At 43.8% G+C, this 24,049-nt stretch overlaps 1 protein-coding gene across 1 annotated transcript in view; it reads right to left on the reverse strand.

The window, feature by feature from the left end:
* Window positions 1-1,054: 1,054 nt before the first annotated feature.
* The window catches only part of SRF (serum response factor), an 81,306-nt gene continuing 58,311 nt past the window's right edge, over window positions 1,055-24,049 (reverse strand). Inside the window, exons 4-7 of the mRNA XM_060247953.1 lie at window positions 23,359-23,478; window positions 20,569-20,757; window positions 10,909-10,985; window positions 1,055-4,903 (exon numbers count right to left, since the gene is read on the reverse strand). Coding sequence (XP_060103936.1) covers window positions 4,808-4,903; window positions 10,909-10,985; window positions 20,569-20,757; window positions 23,359-23,478 — 482 coding nt within the window. The 3' untranslated portion in view covers window positions 1,055-4,807. The remainder of the gene's footprint in view (window positions 4,904-10,908; window positions 10,986-20,568; window positions 20,758-23,358; window positions 23,479-24,049) is intronic.

Consider the following 24,049-nt stretch of genomic DNA (forward strand, 5'->3'; position numbering starts at 1 on the left):
AAGGAGGCAGCAAAACAGAAAGAGTGTATAAACTGTTTTTAGTGGAACGTATAAACTGGTCCTGCAGCAAAAACAGCCAACAGAACAGCAGAGTCAATGATAGGGTACACATCAAAGCAGTTTTAATATTTCTGTTCATTACTCTAGAGAGCAGGCAGAGTGGTAGCAGGAAGACTCAGTCCTATCCCTTGTATTGGTGAATTCCATGGCCAAAAACATCACTGATCACTGACAGAATATGCCCTATAAAGAACCTGAAAAATAGTCACATAATGAAAAAGGCCCAGGAGATAGTCTCACCGTGTACCATGAGAAGTAGACTAGGCCAGAATCTCCAATCTTGTTGAGTGATTTTGGAATTTTGAGAATGGTGAATAGTATATACCACCAATAAATGGCTGCTGGTAGGGATGTGGGAGACAATTGCAAAATATTAGGAGGCTACAAGTAAAATATTGTTGCATGATGGAAGCAACTGTTGTATGATGGGTGCTTCCCTGCAGATAAAAGTGATCTCCTAGGTTCTGCTGCAGCACTTCCTGCTCCTCAGAAGTAGAAGAAAGCCAGGATTTGATCTTTGTTTGTGGAATATATATATATATATATATTTAATAAGATGCCAAGAAACCACTAGTGAGTGCCACTCTGGGGAACACTGGTCTAGGCTGACTGTGATGGCCCTTCCTCACCTAATGGTATTCTAGCAGAACCTTATTGTCCAGCAAACACTATGTCTAGAAAAGTGCAAGTCTGTACAAAACCAACTTTTAAGCCTGGGGGGAGGGGAGGGATGACCCAGAAAGAGCATTTCTGCTGGAAGGGTTAAAGACTTCCCTGCCCACTGATTCTTTCCTTGCATAAGTTAGCCTAAACAAACATATGCTTGGAAACATAAGTTCCACCTAGCATCTGGATGTCCAAACAGTAAAAGAACAAAGAATTCTAAACCCATAAATATTTGGTTCTATAATTTTTGGCTTAAGACTTTGCTAGCAATCCGAATTTTAGTTGTTTCCAATTTCTAGAACTTACAGGCAACACTGAGAATATTAAGTCTGTGCACAAAATGATACATTTATTGAAAGAGTATTTTTTTAATACAAAAGAAAGCTCTGTACATAGTACTGCGATTACTGTCACATCCTTCCAGAAACACAACCCTGGAAATTAACAAACCCCACACTCACACGAACGCACACACACGCACACACACAACCCCCCCCCAAACAATCTGTAAAGTGAACTAAAAAAAGATCACCACACAATAAATGCCATTTCTTCCCTGATAAGTGTTCTTACAAGTCAACACTTTAAATTACATGCAACATTAGCGTTTATTCTGCAGGTACTTTATTGAAGGAGCGCAACTTCCTGACTGAGGTGGAGGACTTCCCAAAGCAAGATCTGCAGCCCTGGAAGTCAAAAGAAGGTCTGCAGAGAAATTCAGAGCAGAACACAGATGCTACACTTGGCAGAGATCACCATGTTGGCAACATGATGATTAGAGAATTACTGCTTTGACAGTACACCTCTGTCTCAAATAGCATCACTATAATATTTCATAAGATTTCCTCTTGAAACAAAAGGATTGCACACTCAATGTAGTTTTCCTTCATGCTTTTTCATTCCACACTGCGTGAAGACATTTTGCCTATTTACCAAGGAACACGCTTACCCACATGCTTGGGAATTGATTGAATGTTATATCAACCTGTCATGTGGAAAATTTTACTCATCTCCTGCCACCCAAGATTTCTGATTCAATACACAGGTGTAGTGAAATTCTCATAATTTGACAGATTGATAGAGATCACTAGTTTAACAAAATAGTTCCAATATACACAGTGATAAACTATTACTTGGTAAAAATGCTCTGTATTTGCTCAAGATGCCATGTTTCTTTGAATCCAAACACTCATCAAAAAGACTGAAACATAAAGCTCTGCAATGGAAACGGGGTTTTAAAAACCCTGATTTCTGGCATCTATGTATTTTCAGGAGAAAATATTTTAATGATGGAAGGAGAGATTGTTCAGCTCAAATCACAACCACAGTATTAATTTCCCAGTTCTATGGAGATGTTGCAGCCTGCAGGGCGGGCAGGCAAGCAGAACTGAATTTGGGTTGCACTTGTAAGAATGCAGAAGTGTGTAAATAATGATCTTTAAATCATTGCACAGGAACACTGTCAGGCAACAGTAGAATTGTTAAACACTTTTTGTTGTTGTTTTCATTTGCTCAAGCCACATGATGAAGCAACACCAGTTTTCAGAAAGCACATCAATTCAACAGTAGCCACCACCACTCCTGTACTGCCTTCTCTGCCAAATGAGAAGAGCATTTTTGTAAAGTTCAGAGGTTTTGTGGCCTGATCATGCTTGGAGGGGGGAAAGGGGGGGGTTGCCAAAAGGATGCTTTGGCACCTTCCATCTGCCTCTCTTTCTCTCATGGATGCCAGAGAATTGCTACTAAACATACAGAGGTTGATGCAAACAGGGGTTAGGCTTGAGTGTTTCAGTTTTGCTGACCGAAGCAAACCAGCCAATGCAAATCTACAACTTCCTTCCCACATTGGTTCAACCCTCCCACCAAGCCATATCCAGGAGCTTGAAACAGGAGACTAGTTTAAACGCTAATGTTCATGGAAATAATTTCAAAAGGTTACAATACAAAGGCCCCTTTTCCTCTCCTTTTCCCCTCCCCACCCTTCCATGGCCCATTTCTTATCCCACCCCACCCAGTACAAACCCCATGAAAACTGTACAGGAGCCAGACTTTAATTCCTTTAAGAATTACATAAATACTGAGTTTAACACTTAGAAAAATAAAGTCTTTTTTTTCAAGGCTTCTTTTGTTTTTTGTTTCTTTTAATTAAAAAAATGAAAGAAAAAAATTACAGTAGCTGCTTCCTTTCCTCTAAAAAGTCTGCAGCCTCCTTGCTCCACAGCTGGCCCTTGGGGGCAAAACCACAAAGCTGTTTGCTGCAAGATACTCCTTGTTTTCCTGTGGAAAGGATGAAACACTCCTTCCCCTTACCACTTCCTGTTTGGTTAGAATGAAGTGCATGATTGTTTGCAAGCATCTCTCCAACAGCACAACTTCTCTAGCATGGGAGACTTTGGCACTCCCAATGAGAGGCACAAAGTACTCTCCAGTTCTCCCTTGCAGACTCAGTAGCCCTGCAGCTTTCCCTTTTTCCCCATTTTTGCATTTGTTCACCCCAAGCCACATGCTGAAGCAACGTGACAGGGAGTTTAAAACAAAAAAACACAAGGACTCAACAGTAGCTGCCACCACTTCTGTACTTCCCACTTTTGCCACACGGGGAAAGGATTTCCCTCATCGGCCCTGGGCTAAGCCTGCCTTGTCCTATCCATCCCATTCCAAGGAAGGACCAAGGGCCTCCTGGCAGATATGTATTGAACATGTTGACAATGATGCAACAATGGTTCAGGCTGCCTGAAAAGCTGTGGACCAACTTTGATTATTGCGCCCCTGGCTAGTAATGCCTCAGTATTATGCACAACTGCTTGGGAAGGCTTTTAATCAAGTTTAAAAGTTACAAAAATAGAGCTCTCTCTCTTTATTTTCCACTCCCTTCCTTTACAACACTCCCCAATTCAAAAGGACTGTGGATCAATTCCTCCTCTTTCCCAGAGGAAACTGCCAGCAACAGTAACAACAGAACCTGCCTGAGGTGGATGACCACCAAAAGGCTATGAGCAACTGCAGGTACTGGGCTTCAGAGCGGCTGAATGTGCTTCTGTGAAGGGCAACATGAGGTTAACAAAACCCCTTTTTGGCAATGAAATGTGTTATGTTGCCAAACTCAACAGGCAAAAAGTTAGACGTTTATATACCATGCAGCCAACTATCAGGTTGTTTTTGTTTTGTCAATCAAACATTCTGAGAGAGGAACAACTTAGGGGAGGTATGCTGAAGATGCTTTGCCTTCTGTGCCCCCCCACACACACCCCACTTGCAGCCACCTCAGCAGAACATGGTGGGGGAGGGAGATTCTGGCAAGAAACAAGCTAAAAATGAAGGCAGGCCACCGACACTGTGGCCAGCCCACAATGCAGTCAATGATTGCTTGAAGGCACAACGCTGCAGCCAGCTTGGAGGTCCTGAACTTTGAGGGAAGAGGGAGCCCTTTTTGCCCCAGCATGGTGTTTAAAAAGAGAGATGCCTGACTCTGACAAGAAAGGCTTCCTTTGATGCTTTCAAGCCCTTCTCTGTTCCATCTTCTCCTCCACAGCCCCTATTGCTGTGCCTGGTGACAAGACACCAGGAAGGGAAGTTCATTCAGTGGTGGGGACGGAAGGGGGAGTGACAGAATACACTCTCACTCCAGTAACGGAAAAACAGAAGGAGGCTTATATACATGGCAGCGCAAACTCTCCCACCTGTGAGACACAGGTTCTTTGGCTGGGGGAGGCGGGGAGTCAGGGAGAAAAGACAACAGTAAATGCAGCGTTGAAACACAACAAAGCCACCCCCCTCGTAGCCCGTGCTTAGTTCCCTCCTTCTGACCTTGCAGCGACATTAATATGCGTGTTTGTGTGTGTTTATGTCTGTGCGTGTATGTAAAGTGTGAGAGAAGAAAACGTGAAAAAGGCAACAATAAATAAGTGACGGATTCCGCACAAAAATAGGGACCGCCAAAATCCTGGTGCCGGGGGTGCAGCTTCAGGAGCATACTTGATTCTGGGGCTGTACACAGCACGAAGCTGGTAGCTGATGCTGCAGGTGTGGGTGCCAGGTACACATGCTCCTCCCCCAGCCCCTCCCAGGTCCTCAGAGGTCTTCAGTCACTCTTGGAACTATGTGATGTATCCAAGTTGACCACCTGCAGCTCCGTCAAGTTGGTGCTGCTGCTGGATTGCTGCCCAATCACAGCCATCTGCAAAGACAAAAGAGAATAAGAACATAAGAGAAGCCATGCTGGATCAGGCCAATGGCCCATCCAGTCCAACACTCTGTGTCACACAGTGGCCAAAAAAATTATATATATATATACACACACACACACACATACAGTATATATACACACTGTGACTAATAGCCACTGATGGAACTCTGCTCCATATTTTTATCTAACCCCCTCTTGAAGCTGTCCATGCTTGTAGCCGCCACTACCTCCTGTGGCAGTGAATTCCACATATTAATCACCCTTTGGGTGAAGATGTACTTCCTTTTATCCGTTTTAACCTGACTGCCCATTTATACTCACCCTCTGCTTCCTATTAGTTAGCCAGTTTTTAATCCACAAGAGGACCTGTCCTTTTACTCCATGACTCTCGAGCTTACTAAGGAGCCTTTGATGAGGAACTTTATCAAAAGCTTTATCAAAAGTCAAGGTAACATCTATTGGATCTCCTTTGTCCACATTTGTTCACCCCCTCAAAGAAGTGTAACAGGTTAGTGAGGCAAGATCTTCCCTTACAGAACCCATGCTGAGTCTTCCTCAATAATCCGTGTTCATCAATGTGCCTACTCATTCTGTCCTTGATAATGGTTTCTACCAATTTGTCCCGGTATTGAAGTCAGACTGACTGGCCTGTAATTTTCCGGATCTCCTCTGGAACCCTTTTTAAAGATGGGGGTGACATTTGCTACCTTCCAGTCCTCAGGAACAGAGGCAGATTTCAATAAAAGATTACGTATTTTTGTCAGAAGATCCATAAGTTCAACTTTGAGTTCTTTCAGAACTCTTGGATGTATACCATCCGGACCTGGTGACTTATTAGTTTTTACTTCGTCTATCAGTTGCAGGGCCTCCTCTCTTGTCACCTCAATCTGACTCAGGTCTTTCAACACCCCTTTCAAAATTAGTGGTTCTGGAGCGGGCAAACACTTCTCATCTTCCACAGTGAAGACAGAGGCAAAATATGCATTCAGCTTCTCAGCCATTTCCCTATCCTCCTTCAGTAATCCTTTTACCCCATGGTCATCCAAGGGTCCCACTGCCTCCCTAGCTGGTTTCCTGCTTCTAATATATTTGAAGAAATTTTTATTGTTGGTCTTTATGTTTTTTGCAATATTCTCCTCATAGTCCCTTTTTGCCTGCCTGATCACAGTCTTGCATTTGATTTGCCACAGTACTTCACCCAAAGGGTGATTAACACAGGGAATTCACTGCCACAGGAGGTGGTGCCAGCTACAAGCACAGACAGCTTAAAGAGGGGATTGGATAACCATATGGAGCAGAGGTCCATCAGTGGCTATTCGCCACAAGGTACAGATGGAACTCTCTGTCTGGGGCACATGATGCACTTTATTCTTGGTGCTTAGGGGGCAGCAGTGGGAGGGCTTCTAGTGCCTGGCCTCCTGATGTCACCTGTTGTTGTTTTTTTGGGGTGGGGGATTGGCCACTGTGTGACAGAGTTGGACATCTGCTGTCCTCCTATCTTTACTAATAATTTCAGAATCGCAGCCAAATCTTCCTTAGAAAGGGGGCTGTAAGATTTATGGATGCAATGAAATACAGTGCTGTGTAAATTATGAGGATACTGCACAATGAATGAAATAGAGAAACCTCCACAATAGGTGATTATACAAATATTGTTGCAAGAATCTGGATCCTAAGTAGTAACCCTAAAGAACCATCAGATTTGCTTGTAGTTGCTTATTTCCTAAATGTGTGTGTGATTTTTATATATAAGTTGCTTGTAGCACAGTAATTTCCCAAACTTAGTAATTGCATTGTTTTTCCTTCAACTTGCCTATGTTTTCTTCACTCTTCTTAGTAAATTTTCAAAATTTAATTTAAGAACCAGGGTGGCGTAATGGTTAGAGTGTCGGACCAGGGTCTGGGAGACTTAGATTCAAATCTTCACTGTTGCTATTGGAGCTTGTTCTCAGCCTAACCAACCTCAAAGGATTGCTGTGAGGATAAAATGGAGGACAGGAGAACGATATGAACCACTGTGGTCCCCAGGGCTTTTTTTAGCAGGAGCACACAGGAACACAGTTCCAGCTGGCTTGGTGTCAGGAGGCGTGGCCTAATATGCAAATGAATCCCTGCTGGGCTTTTTCTACAAAAACCCCTATATGAAACAGTAGTGATATCAGGGGGTGTGGCCTAATATGCAAATGAGTTCCTGCTGGGCTTTTCTACCAAAAAAGCCCTGGTGGTCCCCACTGGGAAGAGAGGTGGAGTATAAATGAAGAAAATAAACAACAGCAAGAGTTTTATGGCCCAAAAAATGGAGATAACTTTAAGCATTAAGGAAAAACAATCACAGTGAATATCTTTTCAAATAATGCACTTTCTTTCGTTTACTAAAGGATTTGTTTTCTACCTTCAACTTTTATTTTTTCCTACTTCTCAGATGGCAAAAATTGACAATATGTGTGCTACAGCAGCATAGGGTGGAGAAGTCTGCAGCTCTTTCTCAAGTATTTGGTATACTTTGGAGTTTTTCTTCTAGAAAATTTACAGTACAAGCCTATGCAGAGTTACTCCAGTCCACTGAAATCAATGGGTTTAGACGAGTAATTCTGTACAGGATTGCACTGTTAGTATTTTTAAAATGTCATAAATGTGCCAAATGGTCAACTACAATTAATATATAAAATGAATCATTTATAACTTAGCATATCATTTACCAACTGCACTGGCTGCCAGCTGAGTACAGGATCCATTTCAAGGTCTTAGTGCTGACATTTAAAGCCCTACACAGCCTGGGACTGACATATTTATGGGACCACTTCTCCCCACATTTGCCTCGAAAAGCACTAAGATCTAGCTCACAACACCTACTGAACATACCTAGCCTGAAGGACATCCGACTTGCCTCGACCAAGGCCTTTTTGGCCTTGGCCCTGGCCTGGTGGAATCAGCTTCCTGTAGAAATTTGGGCCCCCACTGAATTACTACCTTGTTGCAGGACCTGCAAAATGGAGCTATTCAGCCAGGCCTTTGGTTGAGGCAGCGGGCGTCCTACCCCTTTGACTGACCTCTATGCTATGACACCATCTCTGCTGTGTTACTGTCAACTATAGTCACAGATCTTAGCATTCTGAAAATGTATTAAGTATGCCACAATCTACAGTTTGGTTTACAACTTGTGTATTGCTTGATATACTGCTATTTTATTTGTTTTTAGCTGTATAATTTAAATTATTTTAAAATGATGTTATCCATCCTGAGGCCATTCTTGGGAAAGGGCCAATACAAATTGACTAAATAAATAAATATTTCTATCAGTAAACAGTTTGATATGGAAGTAAACATTGCATATATTTCAATTTCCCCCAACATTTCTATTCTTTCACCCCCACCAATGAAAATTTCCAAAAATTTTATACCTCTACCTCTTTTTCTCTCTTGATGGTGGAATAATGGCTGATCAAGCTTTCCATTGGCAAAAGAGAAATGAAAGACAGTTTTACCCAATTCCCCCACCTCGCTGCTGACCACAGCATCTCACAACATTTTATCCACAATTCTGTTTGGGGCTTTCACGGTTGTCGGAGAAAAGGTGGAAAAGATCCACCACTGCAAGTGCCTTGCACTCATAGCTTGAAAGATGCACACTGCCAAGTGCTAACTATTGTAAAAAATGTTCACTGAAGTTTAGCACATGGCACAAATGTAAAAACTTATTGAATTAGCAAGGTTGAGAGGCAAAAAGCAGCTTCTCAACCCATGATGCCCATTTCTGGGGGGGAAGGACCAAAAAACAGTAACAGCTGTTCAAGTCTCATTCTTGTGTCCTGCCTGACTGGGCAAAGAGGAGGACAAAAGGCAGTAAAAATGGAATCCCATTATCACAGGAACAGTGAGATCTTTTCTGGGAGAAACTATGTATGTAGCTTTTTGAATGCAGGAGTAAAAGAAGCCTCCTACTTTAATCAAGAATAAAAAACATCTTTGGTTTCAATTTCAGACATTTAGGAAAACATTAGCTCAGCAGAAGAGATCTGCCCGACGACTGCAACTGTCACATGACAATCCAACTGTCTGATGCAACCAGATGAAATGCCCCAACTCATTTTTATGTGCTTCACATGCAGGCAGGAGTAGACCCAGAAAACATACATGCATTTCCCCTGTAGTTGAGATATTTTCTTGGGAGAAAACTTCATAGTGTAAACATGATGGGGTCCAAACAAAACAAACAAAAAAGAACTAGCAGAATGCATCTGCTGAAAGTTATAATCACAGCTAGCAGCCACCAGAAACTAAAATGGCCAAGAGGTTCCTGAGACACAGCCAGCAGGGTTTTCCCACTGTCATTCTTTGGGTAGAAGTGCAACATGGGGACACAGGGACATATTCACAGCCAGGTCGTTACAGCCCACATACTCCAACATTCTGTTTCCAATAAGAAACATGCATGGGGAAAATGCTCACAAACAGGGGATGTGGCCACATTTCTCCATTTGTCCATAAGTTGCATATAGTCGTATGCTGTTGTTTGGGGAAAGGGGAAGGGTCCATCTAGTAATCCCTGCTAGTAAGCCATGGATGGATCTATCCTCCATGAATTTTCCACCCTGAACCTACAGACTGAATAACTTTGCCAATCCCCTTCCATTCCAGTACTATGGTAGAGGGAGAAAAATGGACGTGTTAAATTGCACTGCAGAGGCACAAGGCTAAATAGACAATGCAGACTAATACCCTTTCTGCTTGAAACGTAGGAATAGTTTGGCTTGTATATCCTGGAGCTCCAGAATTCAACATTGTAATGAACAAATTCTGAAGTGGTGCAGAATGTACATATTAAGCAATTAGTATTAAAATAATTTGCAAATGAGTTGATAAGAATTGTGTAGGGCTAGTAAACAAAGTGGAAGGATGGGTGAAATGTACAAGGTATAGGATTAATTCTTCTCCTTATCCCCTGCCCTTTGAATGCTTCATCTATGGCCACCAAGGCTTTTAACAAAATACTTTACATTTTCAAGCCTTTCTCCATAAAACTAGAAGAGGTATGGTAAACAAAACAAACAAACCCCCAATATTTTCAGATTTTTGAAATGTTTGAAAGAATTCATGAAACTTAAAACACAGGTTACATTCAGACACCCCAATAAACAGTGGCTTGTTAAAACCATCCTTTGCACAACAAACTCTGGTATATACCTAACAAAGCTCAGCTTGTGTATAGAACCCCCATTTACCCGCTTCTTGCCCCCTCCCTGCCTTCTGGCAGGTTGGAATCTTCCCTGTGTTACTGCCTCTGCAGCCAGGTGACTGCAGGGAACAGTACTACTTAACAAACTTGATTTGTGAATTCAGATGCCATTTAAAAAAAACAATCACCATAAAATATTCCTACGAAAGTAACTACAAACCAGGCATCAGGACTAATCAGGTCCTAATCAAACTATGTTTTACACACTATGATCAGTTATTAACTTTGAATGCAGTCATGGTCACGGATACTAAATTGATCAGGACAAAAGCACCTTCATGTTTAGGGTGTCTTTATAAAACTCATCTAACAATAAGTTTAAATTCATATAAAGACACAATAAGGAGTACAACAAGAAAGCAATTTAGGTAACTTATGCATGAAAGAGCCAAAATCCCAGACATTGGAGATATTCATCTTGCCTAAAGGCTTAAAATATTGCAGAGAAAATGATCATCCTTAATTTCTTTGGGAAAGTTTCACTCTAGGAAAAGGAAGCCACTGGCTTGGATCATGACTAGTGTTTCTGCAGGCACAATGACATCTCCTTGTGGAACCTGATTTTTCCATCTCCTCCCTCCCAAAGAGCCCCAAATGTTTCCAGAAATCCTGTTCTTGGGGGAGAGCAAAAGGACTGGGGGGGTTGGGGGATTTTGGGGTGTCACAGGAAGGGAGAGGTGGGGAAATCACACTCCATGAGGAAAAGTCCTTGCCCCCGCAGCAACTCTAGTTGAGATCCAGCCCTTTATTTTGTACCTACCTGATGAAGCTGGACAGCTGAGACTGGGATCTGAACTGTCCCTGATGGGGCTGTCAAGAACACCTGAGGGACTCCACCTGCAAGACAGAGAGTAACAGTCATGCCATAAGCTGTTATTCAAAATTAACACTTTACAGAACAAAGTTCTAAACAATTCACATGCAATCACAGTGGCAATTTTTTTAATGGAGCAAGCATTGTCAAAGCAACTTCACAAGATCATCTGGGAACAAGCAAAAAAAACCCCATATTGCTACAAAAATGAGCAATATTTTGTTAAACAAAATCTAATGAAAGTTTATACTTTAAATATAAGAGCAGTTCTAGCAGTCCATTTAGATTCAGTAACATCTATGTTCCGTAGCTGCTTCCTTTATTACCCAGGATGCCAGAGATTGAACCTGGGACCTTCTGAATACAAAGCAGGTTCTCTACCACCTTAAGCACTCCTTGTGGACCAGGTGCAGGGCTTCAAAGAGAAGGCAGACTGGGAAAATAGCATTTGGGGGCCCAAATCAGCTGCCATTTTTTCCTAATGCCATTCTGACTGCAGCCGCAAGAGCACAGGGAAGGTGCCCACCTTTCTGTAAAATGTACTAGAGGGATGAGGGGAAACCCTTGCTAGCAGAAGAGGAGAGTTAATACTTCCCATAATCTATCAAAGTAGTAAAAGGATGCTTCCCCCACACTTTATACCCATGATAACAGAATGTTAATCTGCCTTAGTGGTAATACATGAGCAAATAAATTTATTTATAAATTTATAAATAAATTATTATTATGTGTGGCACTCCTTATTCAACATATGGCACTCCTTACTGGAGTATCCTTTTCCTTTAGGGTGCTCCCCATACCCAAAATCACCCGCATTGAATGTGTTGGCCTGGCATGGGATGCCAAGGAGAGTTTGGCTATCTGGCTGGTGTACCAACCACCTAATGCACCAGCAGATAACATACTCGGCCTGTCAGATGCTGTATCAGGCGGGGTGCTAGAATACCCCAGGCTATTAGTCCTGGAAGATTTCAACATCCATGTTGATAATGCAGCATCTTTTCAGGCAGGGGTGGGGGAGGAGAAGATTCAGGAATCAGGCTCCCTGCCCTGGATGGAACACTGCTGTCAGCCCAGAAGGCAAGTAGCCTAGGGGTGACTCTGGATGACACTTTCTATGGAGGCCCAGGTCGCCACAGTTGCCAGGCCTGCCTTTATCATCTCTGGCAAATCAAGAAACTAGTTCCCCATCTCTTCCCCCCAGGACTTGGCTACAGTGATCCATGCAAAGGTCACTTCCAGGCTTGATTACTGTAACTCACTTTATATGGACTTACCCCTGAAACTCATCCAGAACCCCCAGTTAGTGCAAAATGCAGCAGCACACCTGCTGACTGCAATGTCTGTGTGGGCTGGTGCTACACCAATTGCACTGATTACCAATTGAGTACCAGATTAGATTCAAGGTGTTGGTATTGACCTTTAAAGCCCTATGCAGCCTGGGACTGACACATCTAAAGGACTGCCTCTCCCCATGTGTGCCCCAGAGCACCTTGTGCTCGGTGGACCATGATTTAGTGGTTGTCCCTGGCCCAAAGGACATCCACTTAGCCTCGACCAGGGCAGGGCCTTCTCTACCCTGGCGGAATATGCTCCTGTTTGAAATTGGGGCCCTGCAAGTCATTGCAGTTTTGCAGGGCCTGTCAAATAAAGCAGTTTCACCAGGCCTTTGGTTGAAGAGACAGGCGGCCAATTATTTGGCTTCCCTTGCTGAAACTTTCCAACTGTATGCTGCCCACATTAATGAGAGTTCTACTTTTTCTTGGTTCATAGCCTAGTGGCCTTCAGCCATTTGGGATTGTTGAACTTTATTAATTTATTGTAGTACCTGCCTTTGTAATTGTTTTAATTATTTATTTGTTATAATTGTTTGCAATGGCTTTGTAAAATTACTCTTGTGACCCACCCTGAGCCCACTTGTGCAGGATATAAATAGAAACAAACAAACAAAAGTTAGAATTTGGCTTAGCTTCCATTGCAAGTAGAATGGGAGGAACTAGAGATAACTTGGGTCACAATATTCTGATTCCTTTCATTTTTGGTCCTGGAACTCCCATGATCATCTCATTTTGAGACTCCTAGTTTTATTTTATGAGGTATGCCTGCCAAAAATAAACAAACAGATGAACACAAGGATTCTTTATTATTATAGATGCATGTTCAGCCAATCAAGTGATTTGTTTTGTTATGATATTTGGTTTGGATCAGGGGCGTATGGGTGGAAGCAGATGGAATCTTTGTCCAGGGCCCATGCTGGCTCTCCGCAGTCCTGACCAAGTGATCTAACCCACCCCCCTGGCAAAGCTTCCAGACAAAGCAAAACTTGAGTCTACTTTGCCCCTGCTAACCACACACCCCTTGTACAACGTTTTTACTCCAAATAATTTTGCAGCTCTATCTACCATCTCTAAGGCCACCAAGAGGGACACTCTGCCTGCAGAACAAAATGAAGTTCCAGCCACATCAAAGGAAGATATGGAAGGTGCTGGACTTTCTGGCAGCATGCTAGCAGAGCTCCCTTTCTTGACTGCTATTAGAGCAGAAATATTTTGAACAGCTTAAATTGGTGGCCTCCAAGCTTGACTGTTTGACCCATACAATAACCAAGCTTATCAACAGCAGCCATCAAAAACCTAGGTGTTTCAAGTGGGAAACAGCAGGACAGGCATTTCAGGAAGAAACAGGAACATCAGAGTCAACTCGATTCCAGCCCTTCTCAGTTTAGGAGACCAGGAAGTTCTTTCCAGTTAGTTCTGCAACCTGATAAAGTCTGTCTGAACATTTAGCAATACAATGGCCACATAGCCTTTAGAACACAATCTTCTATCACTTGAAAGTCTTGTTTGGCAGCAAAATTAGAACTTTTGACTTGAAATCATCCAAGCTCCTTATGAAGGACAGGTTTCTTACCTGTAACTGATGATCTTTGAGTGGTCATCTGTGCAGTCACACACATGGGTTATCTGCCTGGATTGAACCCGACCTCGGAGAATTCAAAGCAATCTTGAACGTTAATTTTGGCGTGCACTCCCTCCCGTTCTGGGGAGGAAGCATCCACTGCGAATGCCTAGAATGGGAGAGAGGCGCTCCACCCACCCAGTTTCTTCTAGCCTCTGTATAGAAAAATCTTGTAAGTTGAAGAGCAAAAAAGAAACCAGCAGCGGAGAAGGCTGGGCGGGCGTGTGTGACTGCACAGATGACCACTCGAAGATCATCAGTAAGAAACCTGTCCATCTTCTTCGTGGTCTCTGTGTAGTCCCACACATGGGTGACTGACAAGCTATTCTACATAGGGGTGGGTGCTGGATCTGTAATAATAAGACAAAAGTTAATCATGTTATATGAACGATTAAAAAATGTACTTACAGAATAGAAGACTGGGGACATCAGTCAAAAATGGATTGCAGCGCAGCATGTCCAAAGGACGCGTCATGCCGAGCACGAACGTCTAAGGCATAGTGCGTGGCAAACATAGATGGAGAAGACCAGACTGCAGCAACGCAGATGTCTTTTATCGGGACACCCTTGCAGAAGGCTGATGACGTGGACACGACTCGAATGGAATGAACTCGTAAACGTTCTGGTACAGGTTGCTTAGCCAATCTATAGTATAAAGAAATAGCCGCAACAACCCATTTAGAAAATCTTTGCGTTGAGATTTTGCGACCTTGGTTGCGGGTTCCATAGGCTACGAAAAGTCTAGTGTCAGTGCGGAAAGAACGTGTCCTTTCAATGTAAAAGGCAAGAGCCCTACGCACATCCAAATTGTGAAGGGCCCATTGACCTTCGTCACTAGGACGTTGAAAGAATGAAGGCAGGGTGGATGTTTTTCCTAAATGAAACGGTGAAACGACTTTAGGTAGAAAGGATGGGTCAGGGCGTAATATTACTCTATCATGGTGGAAGATAGTGTATGGAGGATCTGCCCTGAAAGCACAAATGTCACTGACCCTTCTACCCAATGTAAGTGCCACCAGCAATGCCATCTTCCATGAAAAAAGGTGCAGAGGGATAGACGCCATAGGCTCGAAAGGTGGTTTGAGTTGGCTCAGGACGAGAGATAAACTCCAAGTGGGGTGTAACTGACGAATTGGAGGTTGGATATGCAGGATTCCTTTCATAAGGCCTTAGTTGCAGAGTGGGAAAAAACAGTGCATCCTTCAATGCGAGGATGGAAGGCTGAGATGGCTGCTAAATGCACTTTTAAAGAAGAACAAGTTAGTCCCACCTTAGAGAGAGACAACGTATATGTTAAAATCTGGGCTATAGTGGAAAGTTCAGGATGGAAATTATGATTTGAAGCATAGGCTGAAAAATGTTTCCATTTCAGAGAGTATGATTTTCTGGTGGAAGGTTTTCTGGCATTGAGCATGACATGGTGAACATCCGGAGGAAAACTCAAAAACTGATCTTCCAGGCAGGCAGTCTTAAAAAAGCAGGGTCATGGTGTAGGACCTTGCCTTCCTGTTGGGAGATTAAGTCGCGTACTCGGGGAAACCGGAGGAATGTGTTGTCGGAAAGTAGAAGGAGAGTGGTGAACTAAGGTTGACGGGGCCACCATGGAGTGATCAGGATACAATTGGTGCTATCTAGCTTGATTTTTTGCAGTGTTCTTGTGATGAGAGGAATCGGTGGAAATAGGTAATGTAGTGGTCCCGACCACACGTGGAGAAAAGCATCTCCCGCGGATTGCAGGGATGGCGGACCTCGAGTGTAAAAACGTGGACACTGGGTGTTGTGAGGGGAGGCAAAGACGTCTATTTCTGGAACTCCGAAAATTTTGAAGACCTTCTGAAGATAATGACGGTTGAGGGTCCATTCGTGGTCGTTGACTAGATGACGACTCAGTGTGTCTGCTTGAACATTTTGGACTCCTGGTAGATGCATAGCTGTCAGGAAAATGTTGTGAGCAATACTGCAATGCCATAGGGATAGAACTCGTCTGCACAAGTGAACAGAAGCTGTGCCTCCCTGTCGACTGATGTAAAAGACAATGGCTACATTGTCAGAAGTGACTTGAATGTGACGACCATGAAGAGATGGCAGAAAGGACCTCAGAGCTCTGCGGAGTTCTAGGCAATTGATATGGAGGGATTTTTCGTAGTCCGTCCACTGACCCTGAACTGTCAGCGTTCCCAAGTGGGCTCCCCATCCCCACTTCGAGGCGTCAGTTGTACCAATCACAGACGGAGGCATCCGTATGAACGGCATTCCTGTCAAAAGATGGCATTCTAACACCCAGCATTCTAGAGATGGGATAATGTGAGATGGCATTGTAAGTAGGGTCATTTGGTGTTGCCGGTTTGGGTGAAATGTCCGGACGAACCACAGCTGAAGAGGGCGCAAATGAAGCCTCGCAAAACAGAGTACGGAGGTGGTGGCCGCCATGAGACCTAACATCTGTTGGAAGATGAAGGCTGTTTGAGTACGGTGTGTGATTATAGTATTGGTCAAGGATTGGATGTGGTGCATTCTGTCCTTTGGAAGATAGGCCTTGTGTGATACAGTTGACAGGTGCGCCCCTATGAGCTGAATGTTCTGCGTAGGGATCAGGATGGATTTTGCGCGATTGACCTGAAGACCTAGCGCAGACAGGAGGGACAGGATGGAAGAGATGTCCTTCTGTAATTGTTCCTTGGTTTGAGCTACCACAAGAAAATCGTCTATGTATGGGTAGATGGAGATCTTTCGCTGTCGAAATATAGTTGCCACCACCGCCATGCACTTTGTGAAGACTCTCGGTGCTGTCGATAGGCCAAAGGGGAGAGAACGGAACTGATAGTGTTGATCTCGGACAGCAAATCTGAGGAATCTTCTGTGATGGTAATTGATGGTGAGATGGAAATAGGTGTCTTGCAGGTCTATCGATGCCATCCAGGCTTGCTCTTGAATCAGTGGTAGGATAGATTGCAAAATAATCATGCAGAATTTTTTGTAGCAAATATGAAGATTGAGTTGGCGGAGATCCAGTATAGGGCGCCACCCTCCGTCCCTCTTTGGAATCAGGAAATAACGGGAATAGAATCCTGTGTGATGGAACTGTGGTGGAACTGGTTCTATAGCCCTCTTGTCCAGCAAGGTGGCGATTTCTGTCAGTAGAGGAAGGGAGGGGGGTGTACTGATGAATCTGTGGAGCTTCGGGGGCGAATCGAACTCTATGATGTAGCCCCTGTGGATGATCGTCAGGACCCATGAATCTGATGTTATGGATTCCCACATGGGGTAGAATGGTAGTAGTCTGGTGCTGTCTGGGTGACGTTGTAGGTGGTTGAGATATGGAAGAGAAGAGTCAAAGAGACTGTTTTGAAGCCAGGGGTGTCTTTTTTGAGGTTTGTGGACGTGCCCTTTGATGGAATGGTTGTTTTGCCAGAGGAGCCTTGCGTTTTTAGAATTCAGTCTGTCGAGGTGAGTGGAGGCGCTTATAATATGACGGTTTCCAGGTTCTCTGCCAGTTCGGTTGGGATTGTTGTTGGTTAACTCCCAATCTCTTGGCCCTTTTCTACTGTCATCGACAGTGGTCAAAATATCATCTGTAGTAGCATTGAAGAGTCCTTGACCGTCGAAGGGTAAGTCTTCAATTTTGAATTTGATGTCAGGTTGCAGTGACGATGATCTAAGCCAGGCATGACGGCGTAATGTGACAGATGTAGCCATGGTCCTAGAAGAACACGCCACTGCGTGACGCACTGAATTAATTTGCTGCTTGCTGACGCGAGAGAGCTCCTGAAGGATATGTGATGCCTGCTTCTGTGCTGTGTCCGGTAAGGAAGGGACCACAGTGGTAAGTTGGGAGGTCAAATTGAAAGTATATGCCGAAAAAATAAGCCAAATAATTGTGAATTTTGGGAGGTAGCAGTGGCGAGGGAATAGATCTTTCTCCCTAAAGTATCCAATTTCTTTCCTTCCTTTTCAGGTGGAACCGGGTGGCGTGTTTGTTTGGATTTTGAAGACGAATGTACAATCATGGAATTGGGTGCCGGATGATTAAACAAAAATTTTGAATCAGGGGCATGGATCTTGTACAGAGATTCAATCCTTTTGGACATAGGTGGAACTGAAGCGGGCTTGTCCCATGCCTCTTTTAAGCCTTCCAAATGGACTGGAAGCATAGGGAGAAAAGAGCCTGCCGGAAGGTCTGCATGCACCAAATCGTGGACTACATCTGACACTCTAGGTAAATCAGTGGTCAGTTTGATATTGAGTGAATTTGCCATATTGGAGAATAAGTCTAAGCAGGCCTTGGAACCCTCTGATGGTGAAAGGTCAGCTGGCTTGATTATGTCAGAGGCTGGTGAAGGTGGTGTGAATGCTGTTGAGTGGGAGGAATCCGAGTGTTCAACTTCAGCTTCAGAATCTTCCGGAGCCTCAATGGGGGTGTCCATGGGCTTAGTAGATGCTGACACTGGCTTAGTCAGCAAGGAAGGTTGTTCAAGCTGTTGATTCGAAGAAACCGAACAAGCCGAAGTCGATCTTGCTGGTGATAATGGTTTTGATACCATAGTATAATGCCTTGGGCATCGATAGGGACTTCCATGGGATCGGTAAGAAATATCCTCATGGAACCGAGAACGATCTTCACAGTATAGGGGCTCTCGATGTGTAGGTTGATAAGCTACTTCACAGTACCGAGGTAGAGATGGTTCCTCACGGTGCCGATACCAATGCGAATCTGAAGAAGGTGACCTGTAGTATCGTCAGTACCTACGAGGAGATGGTGATCTGGAGCGTGATGGGCTATAATAGCAATAGCACTCCCTGCGATGTCTTGGGGATCTTTCAACCAGAACTCGATTGGCTGGCTCTCTTGGAGTCGAGGGCTCTTGTAGGAGTGGAGACACAGGTGAGACTGTTTGCTGTTCATGAGGCATCACAACTTCCCGGAAGGAATGTGCTTCAAGGAGATTAGTTTTCTGACTTCGATGTGTGGATTTCGGTGATTCGGTGTCGAGAATGTTCTCCGGCAGGGACCTGTGAACTGATGGAGATCAAGATTGAATATGGACAACCTCAACAGGTATGGTATTGATGGGTGCAGAGACCTCAGATAGGGTCGGTGCCGTCGGCATCAAAGTCGAAGTGGAGACAGTCCAGTGCAGTGCCGAAGTCGTGGCAGGAGACCTCGAGTCCGAAGACCTATGGCCCGTCTTTGACTTGGTTATTAGTGACGTTGATCCCGAGGGATCTTTAATAATAATAATAATAATAAATTTTATTTATACCCCGCCCTCCCCGCCGAGGCAGGCTCAGGGCGGCTTACAGGACATGGCATAAGCCATGTTATAACAATAAAAACAGGATAATACAATTAAATACAATTCACAATTAACATTAAATAATCTAAAAACAGTCTAAAACAATATAATTTAGTGGTGCTACTATCTCAGTTGTGTTAAAGATAGCGTGATGCTTATGCCAGGTTCCATCTTAGAAGGCTAGTTGGATAGGGCAGTTTTTCACGTCCTACGGAATTGATTAAAATCCCGTAGGGCCCGCACCTCTTCCGGCAGCTGGTTCCACCATTGGGGAGCCTTTATAGAGAAGGCCTGTTCTCTAGTTATTTTTAATTTGGCCTCCTTTGGCCCAGGTACTTCCAGAAGATTTTGTGAGCTAGATCGTAGTGCTCTCTGGGGAACATATGGAGAGAGGCGGTCCCTAAGGTAGGCAGGTCCTCGGCCTTTAGAAGTCGATTCCATACAATGTTTCTTTTTGGAATTGTCAGAGTTCTTGGAGTGTTTCCCAGACTTATGCTTGCTGGAAGCCAATGCCACGGAAGCTGCCAGTCGCGCCCCATCCCTTTGCGTAGTTAGGGAAGAAGGCGAGGTATGAGATCCCAAAGTGTGGGACATAGTGGGCCGCAGCGATGACTCTAACAAATTACTTCTGAGTCTAGCCGGGCAGTTTTTCTTGGCCTGCTTTCCAAATTGGCTACAATGCACGCAGGTGTCCATTCGATGGGCCTCCCCCAGACAAAAAAAGCATAAAGCATGTCCGTCTGTAGATGGAATTTTTGACCCACACCGAACACACTTTTTGAAAGTGATTTTGGCGTCTTTCCCTTCCATCCGCCCGGTGGGGGGGGGGGAGGAAGGAAAGGGACGAAAGGATAGAAAAAAGGGAATAGAAGGATTTCTTTTTTTATATATACACGAAAACAGATGGTAAAGAATGCAGCTGGAACAAGGTGAGATTGCAATGAAAAAAGGAGACTCAGTGAGGTAGGAGTATCCCGGACAGCAGTAAAAAAGAAACTGGGTGGTTGGAGCGCCTCTCTCCCGTTCTAGGCATGCGCAGTGGATGCCTCCTCCCCAGAACGGGAGGGAATGTGCGCCAAAATTAACGCTCAAGATTGCTTTGAATTCTCCGAGGTCGGGTTCGATCCAGGCGGATAACCCATGTGTGGGACTGCACAGATACCACGAAGATGTGAAGTACTTCTAATACATGGAGCAATCAGCAGCATCCCATTACCCCCCTCCAGTAACTGTTAACCTCCTCCTAGCAGTACCCTCATTCCTCTGAAGCACCCAATAATCAACAGAAAGAATAAGACGACAACACACTATATTAGAAACACTTTTATACACCTGGGTCCTAATTTGGACTTACCCTGCTCCTGGACCTGCCCATGTGAAACCTGCATTGCTGATGGCCCCTGAGAGAAGGCGTTGAGAACAGCAAGTCCAGCATCCGTGAGGCCTGATGTAGGAGTATACATCACTGTGTGAGGGGGGTACATCATGTGGCCTCCCACTGTGGTTGGCACCGATGAAGTCATGATAGTTGCTGGCAGGGTCACTGGCAAGACAAGCCACAAAGGTGTCAATCCCTATACGGCCTCAGTCTCCTACTCTGCACTGCAGCAATGGAACCAGTTGCTTCACTTTTTCAAAATGTAAAATCAGAAGGCCTATTCACACAGCAAGCAAATGTTTGGAGAGGGGGGCAAATGAGAAATTGCCACATAGTGCTCAGTAGTCTATTGCAAGTCCCTCTTGTATACTTGCTACATGAAGGACTCTATATAATGTACTGGCAGATCATACACAGGGCAATTGTTCTTTACGGCTGGAAGGAGATTGTGATCCTAAATGGCTTGGTGATGGTGCACCTGAAAAACTGTCTCCTCCCATATTGTCCAGACTGCCACTTCTCTGCGCTCCTGCCTTCAGAGGCAAGGCAGATGTCAACAGGTGACAGGGCTTTTTCAGTGGTAGCACCTTACCTTTCAAATGCCCTCTCCCTTAAGGCTCACCTTATTCTCTTTCAGGTTCCAAACTTTTAATCCTTTTTAGTTGTCCTCTGGTCAGCTCCTAGCCCATTGATTATTTTATCAACATCATTTTAGATTGCTTTGATTTAACAGCTTTTATAGTCTGGCCAGCTACCACTGGCTCTTCTTAATTACATTTACTTTACTGGTTATATTTTTATTTTATATTTTATTTATTTTACACACACACACATATATATACACACACAGAGAACACATATACATATGGAGGAAGTGAGATATCATTCCCTGACGTTCAGTCTTATACTGCTTTTTCTCCTGCCCTAAACAGAATAGTCCATTTTATTACTGTGGTGCTGGTTGTTACTTTTTGCAGCTGACCATATGCCTGATTTTAAAGATTTTTCCCCCACTGCCTGTTTTATTGCCTTTATTGCTGGTTTTAATGTTGTTCTACTGTAAGCAGTGAGATTCTTTTGATTGCTTTAGCTTATCTATAAACATTTTACTGGGTGCATAGACATACATGGTCCTTCTCTGTGCACAAAGATTATCATCTAACACATGTGTACACCTATAAGGAAGACTTAATACAGCAAATCCATGTTTGCAAACATGTGCACCAAACAAGTACACTCATAGTGACAAGCTATAGCTCAATGAGTGGCACATGCCAGTTTGTTTTTGTTGTTGTTCAGTCACACATTCGAATCCAACTCTTTGCGACCCCAGGGACAAAGTCACGCCAGGCCCTCCTGTCTTCCACCATCCTCCAACGTCTGCTCAAAGTCTGCCAGTTTGTTACTAGATAATATATCGAACAATCCAGACACAATAATGAGTTGACTAATTTGGAAAACGAGTTTATATAATCTGACTAAAAGGAGAGTACAGAATTTTTCTCAATAAACAGATTCCCATTAGCCCCACTAGATGGCACCAGAATTACGCTGTGTTAGAACAACCGGTGCTTTTACTTGAGTTCTTTTGCTCACTTCTCAGCATGATCCAGACAAGAGCTGCCAAGCTCAAGGGCAACTCAGTCTTGCAGGCAGTGATTCACTTTTGCACAAAGTATCTCCAGAGACAGGACTTATTTAAAATTAGCCTCAGGTATCACTGTCTACACTCTCATATGTCCCCGACAAAAGGCATGAAGATCTCAAGCGATTACAAGGCGCAGAACTATTTCTTTCTAGCCCAATTTTCTCCCCAGTGTGGACCCAAAACAACTTACATCACCACACTCCCTTCATTTTATCCTCACAACAACCCTGTGAGGTAGGCGAGACTGAGAAAGTATGACTGGCCCAAGATCACCTAATGAGCTTTCATGGCAGAGCAGGGAGCTGAATCTAAGTTTCCCAGATCCTTGCCCTGACCTGGATGGCCCACTCTAGCTGGATTTTAGGAGCTTAGCAGGGTCAGCCGTGGATAGTACTTGGATGGGAGAGTTGGGTTGTTGCTGAGGAAGACTTGGGTTGTTACACAGACAATGGCAGTCCACCACTGTCTGCATAATTTCTTACGGGCATACACTCCAATTTTTGCCAAGGTTTGGAACCTTTCTGCATTGAGTTTGTAATCCAAACTATACTGGGTCGTGATAAAGTGGTGGCTTTAACAGATGGCTGTGAAATGCAGGATGACTTAGCTGGCAAATTCGTTGAGCATTTATGGAAGTGAGCTTTTACAGAAGTATATTTCCATACAACATATTTCAAGAGGACAGACTGGAGTGAAGAAGACCACCAGGGACACATATAAATGGTGACTGTTGGGAATTTTGAACATTTGGTGTCTTTACTGATGGAATTGCTACAGAGTCTGATAGACTGAAATCTCTATGAAGGACATTTTTGCACAGACTGGTTGCTTTCATATGTTATGTAATGTCTCATGTATATAGGTTTCATAATTATTCTTAATAATCAGACACAAATGAATTTATCTATATTGTGGCCTTGACTGCATTAGCACAGTTGTTTTTGGGTTTTCCGAGTGCTCTTACTGTGTGTGTCTGTTTTATCATCATTCGAAAACCCTCTGGGCTGACCATAGATTGGCTGCAACTTGATGGCCCTGTCCCCCATCACTAGTCCGTTGCTCTGAACACGACACCACTTTGCCTCTCAGGTGTGCTGGGGAGAAAGCCTGGCACTTACCTGTCCCGCTGGAAGAAGTCTGAGTGAGGTCAGTGCTGCTATCAGTTGTGGGAGACGTCTGCTGGGGGGCCTGATGCAGCTGGATGGTTTGCACAGGAACTTGCTGAGCCACAGTACTCCCTAGAAGAAAAGACAGCATTGTTTTCACTCCTGGCTTCATTTGTCTGCAAGAGTTATTAAGCTGCCTTTCCAGCACCACAAAGTAAATGTACATCAAGCATACAGTATATTAAAAATAAGTTTTAAAAATTGTTGGACATTATTCAGTGGCATTGACCACTGGCCACGGCAATACCAAGAAATGCAAATATCAATGCATGCAATGTGCATTGAATAGCTGAATGAGATATCAAAAAGTTGAGATGCATATCTAACTATTTTTTCTGTCATGGGCACAGGAGAGGCAAGGAGGAAGGCAAGTTTAAAATTTACAAGGAACAGGCATATATCTAGCACCAGTTCTTAAAACAAACAAGAGAAACCAGCTTCTTTTTCAAGGATTAATGTTCACACAGATTGAATTAAAACTGGATATCCAAGGAAACTAGCTCGGGGACCAGGCACACAAGCAGCTTTGCATAGTATTTCTATGTTGGCATATGGGCCAGTCCTTACATTTCTAGCATATTTAGACATCAGTATAACAGCAGTTCTGCTAGATCAGACTAGGGTCCATCTGCTCTAGAATCCT

This window comes from Heteronotia binoei, chromosome 1 (genome assembly GCF_032191835.1).
Source record: "Heteronotia binoei isolate CCM8104 ecotype False Entrance Well chromosome 1, APGP_CSIRO_Hbin_v1, whole genome shotgun sequence".
NCBI lineage: Eukaryota > Metazoa > Chordata > Lepidosauria > Squamata > Gekkonidae > Heteronotia > Heteronotia binoei.